Source organism: Penaeus japonicus, unplaced genomic scaffold, assembly GCF_977035675.1.
Source record: "Penaeus japonicus unplaced genomic scaffold, GWHDUDI00000001_assembly GWHDUDI00000038, whole genome shotgun sequence".
NCBI classification, from domain to species: domain Eukaryota; kingdom Metazoa; phylum Arthropoda; class Malacostraca; order Decapoda; family Penaeidae; genus Penaeus; species Penaeus japonicus.
In genome coordinates this window covers 16,130,560-16,136,637 of record NW_028234440.1, presented here as the reverse complement: position 1 = coordinate 16,136,637, position 6,078 = coordinate 16,130,560, and the positions used below count along the sequence as shown (strand labels likewise).

The 6,078-nt window shown below is 39.7% G+C and overlaps 1 protein-coding gene across 1 annotated transcript in view; it reads left to right on the top strand.

Annotated features, from left to right (window-relative positions):
- Positions 1-5,327, top strand: part of LOC122244438 (venom protease) — a 9,443-nt gene extending 4,116 nt beyond the window's left edge. The window contains exons 4-5 of the mRNA XM_086532918.1: positions 1,779-1,925; positions 3,761-5,327. Of these exons, the coding sequence (XP_086389044.1) occupies positions 1,779-1,925; positions 3,761-4,563 (950 nt within the window). The 3' untranslated portion in view covers positions 4,564-5,327. The remainder of the gene's footprint in view (positions 1-1,778; positions 1,926-3,760) is intronic.
- Positions 5,328-6,078: the final 751 nt, after the last annotated feature.

The window sequence follows — 6,078 nt, the reverse complement described above, 5'->3', positions numbered from 1 at the left end:
TATATTGGTTATATTAGGCATCATTGTCCTAGACACGGATTACAAACTCTTTTAGGAAAACATGGATTCTCTGCTGATTTTGAGTTTGTTTACCTTTTGGCGGACTTTTCGAAGGAGAGTGAAGTTAAATGAATGGTAAAAGTAGTCAGGGACGTAAAATTAAAGCATATAATTATATGAAATATGTATACATTAAATCTATATGTATGATATATTAAAAATGCGCATATATGTACAGTATATACAAAGATAAAATAAGGAAGATCTGTTCATATACACACGATCCCTCTCATCCCGTTTGTTTTGATCGAGCGTAGAGTGAATTACCAACAGCGCGTTCGTGAAATGGTTGTCAATTCTTTAACTAGGAACAAGTACAATGACTGATTCATACCAAAATTGAGGTATCTTATGTTAGTGCTACCTATGATTGTTGTTTCTCTTATGAATTTGTCGTTTGGACAGTGTCATTCATCGTTAACTTTGGAACGGTTGGTAAACCTGAAGCAACTGCCGCAAACTTGCCACGCTTTTGCGTCCTAGATTACCGCATTCGTTACATGAACACGACATGGACATAACATGAACATGACATGGCCACGACACGCAGAAAACGTCATAGAATACGGCTGTCTGTGACAAGGGGTTAGGCTTGTCACGATAGTTACGTGAAAAAAAATATATTTTTACTGTATTTTTCCCTCCAATACTTCATATGAGCATACTATGTTTGGAAAGTAGTATCTATATTGGATATATTAGGCATCATTGTCCTAGACTTGGATTACAAACCCTTTTAGAAAAACATGGATTCTCTGCTGATTTTGAGTTTGTTTACCTTTTGGCGGACTTTTCGAAGGAGAGTGAAGTTAAATGAATGGTAAAAGTAGTCAGGAACGTAAAGTTAAAGTATATAATTATATGAAATATGTATACATTAAATCTATATGTATGACATATTAAAGATACGCATATATGTACAGTATAAACAGAGACAAAATTAGGAAGATCTATTCATAAACACACATCCCTCTCATCCCGTTTGTTTTGATCGAATTACCAACGGCGCGTTCGTGAAATGGTTGTCAATTCTTTAACTAGGAACAAGTACGACTTATTCATACCAAAATTGTACTATCTTTTGTTAGTGCTACTTATGATTGTAGTTTCTCTTATGAATTTGTCATTTGGACAGTGCCATTCATCTGAAACATGTTAACTTTGGAACGGTTGGTAAACCTGAAGCAGCTGACACAAACGTGCCACGCTTTTGCGTCCTAGATTACCGCATTCGTGACATGAACACGACATGGACACAACATGAACATGACATGGCCACGGCACGCAGAAAACGTCCAAGAATACGGCTGAATGTGCCAACGCGTGTTGACTCGATCCGAGCTTGTTAATGTTCCCTACCCACCGTGCTGACCAGGCATGGCGGTAACCGCCAGGCGACAATGGAAACTCACGGGCCTGGTCATGGCTTGATCTGCCGACCTCGGGGACGTGAGGCCGGCACGCTATCCGTTGCGCTATCCTAGCGGCTTTTATATATATATATATATATATATATATATATATATATATATATATATATATATATGTATATGTGTGTTTGTGTGGATGTGTGTGTGTTGTGTGTTTGTGTTGATGTGTGTGTGCATGTGCGTGTGCATGGGTGTGTTTGTATGCGCGTGTGCGAGTATGTGTATATTCACATCTATCTCTCCAAGTCCATACAGTAATATCTGTTTGTTCATCTCCCTGTTTACCAGATAACCCTTCTTGCGACATGACTCCGGGGTGTCACCTCCGGGGAGGATTCTGCATCAAGAATTCCGGAAACGACTTGTGTCAAGACGGCACCGTATTAAGCGACGAATGCCAGGGAGAGAACTGCATGTGTTGTATTCCAAAGACAGGTCAGTCAGTATTTTCTATGCCGCGAGCATATTCAGTCAAGTATATATTTGGTATGTTCTTTAAGAAACATGTACTCCCAAAGTACTGGACTCGACTGCCGATCTCCTCTACCGCTGTGGTGGGCTGGTTGCCAAAATGTTTTAGAGTAAGTGTTCCATTAGGACTACTGTTTCAGTAATATGAGCTTGATCCATTCAAGCAGTGATAACAAAGCCAGAGGAGTGTTTGAAGGGAACCGGTGCCAAAGATCAGTGCCCTTGGTAAAGATAAGCAAGTGTTGAAGAAAGTCTTTGCCAAACGAGTGCCAAAGATTTGGCATTATGGAGACGGTGTGTCATCTCCATTAACCCTTGAAGCCCTATAGCATGAGTATGACCAAAGTTCAAGAGAGATATTACATACATTTCACCATCTGAAAAGAGATGAAAAAAAGCTGAGCAGATTTTGCAAATGAGATCTTCTGTAGTGCATCTCACATTACACTCCCTGTCGTCTAAAGTAGAGTTTCAGTAGAGCTCCCATACAAGCCATTCTTGCCCAAAGTGATGGATTCTGCCTTACAGTTCGGTCAACAGATGTCGTCTCACTCAATGGAGAGCTCCAAACTGTTTTAAATTCTAATATTAGTGTCACAGCTAAAATCCCTAAACCTGATAAACGTGAGAAACATGGACATGTCAAAGGACGAAAGCACCAGTGGCGACACCTATGACACCTGAAGTAAAAGGCTATACAACAGGCCAGTCCCTAGGCGGAGGATAGTGGGCTCCTAGCATAGTGGTCAATAATGAAAATTGCATCTCTAGAAAGCAGTCCACTTGGGACTACATACAATGATAAAGAATGATGCTTATGATGATAATGATGGGTGATGATGATTATAAAACCAAGCAATGGTAGTGCAGTGGTTAGTGTGCCTTCCTCACATCCCTTGGTCGGCAGATCGAGCCCCGTCCAAGCTCGTGCGTTTCCACTGTCGCCTGGTGGTCACTGCCGTGGCTGGGCATCGCGGTGGGTTAGATCGAGCTTAGATCGAGTCAACACTCGTTGGCACACTCATGCAGGTGGGCTTGCCTCACTGTATATAAGCTAGGCGAAGCATCTACCCGGCAAATCTAGCCTATCCTTACCCTTGGCACAAAACTTCCCTGTAATTTTGCCTCTCACGAGCAAGATACAGCCAGCAGGGTCTGCACAGAGCAGCTTTCACCGGTGATGCATGTTTGTGGTCGCGTACTCAGCAATTTATTGGTTCACTTTTCAGACTATATCACTGAAGGGCTGGTACTCTGCACACAGCAAACATTGCCTACCAAAGAAATACAAATTGAAGTGATATGCTGTTCAGTCAAAATAAATTATTGTCTCTTATTGTTTGTATTATAAAGAACAATGATAATAGTAACAAAAAGGTCATTTCTTTTCCCCAAAACTTCACGGAATGCCATAAGTAGGTGAGGTTAGCTATGCCTAGTAATTGACTCCCTGATGACCATGCCCTTGCAGAGCCATATATGTGTAAAACTATTAATTATAATAAACAAAATCATTGCGGATTGTGCATGATACATCAAAGTTTTGATCAACAGTTCCTCTTCTGATTGAAAGGTATACAGACATGGAGACCAAAGACATGTAGGCCTATTCATCTTCCTAACCTATACACTAAAAGGTAAAACTAGAGGACTGTAGTATTGACAGGTCCTGATGGATACAAATATTTTAGAGAAAATATAAATAACATTTTTTTATTTTTTTACAATATACATGCATCATACAATGTGTGTGACAGTATGATTTTTGGTAGCTAATCAAACACTGTACGTCTTTGCAGGTTCTTGCCGCTGCGGATTGGTTACTGGTAGCCGTATCATAGGGGGTAAAGAGATATTTCCTTACAACAAGTACCCTTGGCTTATTGGTATACTTCGACCCAAGAAATACGGTAACGAATTTTTCTGCGGTGGATCAATCATCAACAAGAATTATGTTCTCACCGCTGCTCATTGTCTGCTTGGTGATGACGATCTTCCCCTTCCAGCAAAGGAATTCCAAGTGGGCATCGCAGACCATAATTTCAATTCCGAAGATGACAATATACAAGGCGTTACACGGGCAGTGAAGGTGAAGAAACACATCATCCATGAGGATTATGTCCCTCAAGACCTTTTTGACAATAACAAAGACATCGCTCTCCTGCGTCTGGCAGAGTCACTGGATCTTACAGCGGAAGTTCAACCAGTGTGTCTGCCTTCGAACCCGAACAAGAAGTACGAAGGAGAGACCGGAACTGTGATAGGCTGGGGAGACATGAAGAACGGGAAAGGGGCATATTCTGATGCGGCCAGGGAGGTCGAACAACCCATTGTGGACTGTAAAAAGAAGAAAATAGCGGGTTCTCCCATCACCCCACAGATGATGTGTGCAGGGAAGGCAAAGTCGAAGAATAAAAGCGCAAAAGGTACTTGTTTTGGCGACTCTGGTGGACCTCTCTTTGTAACGGAAAATGGCAGGAATACGCAAGTGGGGATTGTCTCCTTTGGGAAAAGTTGTCTTAAACCAGGTGTATTCACTCGAGTCACTGAGTTTCTTGTCTGGATCAGCGATAACACTGCTGATGAGATATACTGCCAGTAATAATATTCTATATCTACAGTGATAATGTTTAGCCTTTTTCTTTGAAGAAATCTAAAATAAAGAGTGCAAAATGAGGCGGCAGTGACACTAAAATTACAATTAAAATCTTATCTTTTAGAGGACTTTTTCTTTGTGGTAAATGCAACCCTCACCTTTCCCTTGGCAACTGCCAATCCCAACAGAAATTGCATTATATACATACACACACATACATACAAATACACACACACACATATATAACATGAAGTTTATCCAATCTTACTGGTAAGCATTACTATACCTAAGCCAGATTCAAGCAAAAATAAAAAGACAAAAACAAAAACAAACTTTTGATTGCAAGGTGCTTCCATTGCAAGAAAACAAACAAGGGATGATCGAGAACCACACATAAAGTACAGGAAGTTTCCGAATACTTTTTCCCTCCTACGTAATGTACACAATTATATTTTTATAGTAGGTTTCTCTTGGCTGGCGTTAGCAATCTAAGTTCTTTATAGATAGAGATACCGGTACCTTTGAAGATGAGAAAAAAATTAGAGTGGTATAAATCAAATAATGTCTGAAAATGTTTCCGTGTGGATATCTTAGCAAATACCTCTTAGATTGCTATTAGTTTTAATGTTCTAAACTGAAGGCCAAGTCTTTGGTCAAGAAAACAGTATTAATTGTCCTTCCATTGATATCATACCCTTCAGGATACTATGAGTTATTAGAACATGTCCTTGTGCAAATGAAAAATGAAGTGTTCCTGCCAACTGTTATGCAGATAAATACAAGTTAAACCATATAATTTTTTATATAATATAGAAATCTTAAAAGAAAAATGTCTACCTTTTATTATTTCCAATGAGGCTTCCTATTAAAACTTTCAGGGGAATAAAACCCCATGAAATTGAACCGTGCAATCATAAAAGAATTAATGAATTAATGGACGTTTGGGGAGCATCCGAGCTCTCGTCCGGAAATAAATCGTGCTTGATACCACTCCCGCGAACATGATATGATATGTTTTATTGGCCGTGTCTGACACAGTATTAGGTGTCATCTCAATTTATATTGCATCTGTGTGTCACAAATACCTCCATTCTCCCTAGCGACTTAATTAAAAATAAAAATAAAAAAAGATAAGCAATTATAAGACAGCGTGGAAAGCGCTCGTCGTTTACCCTATGGAGTTAACGACAGTTCATATTGAATACACGATAAAACTTTGTGAAATGAAGGTGTCTTGTAATACATAGACGAAGGTAATATTCCTTAATATGATGAACATTAATACACACACACTCATTGTCTCTCTCTCTCTCACTCTTTCTCTCTCAATATATATAACTATATATCATCATCATCATCATCAGCCTGTATCAATCCACTGCAGGACGTAGGCCTCTCTCAATCTTTTCTAGTCATTCCGGTCTGATTCCAGTTTACTCCTGCAAATTTTGCTATTTCATCCCACCATCTAGTCATTGGTCTTACCCTGGGTCTCTTTGTGTCGTGTATTACCCATTCTGT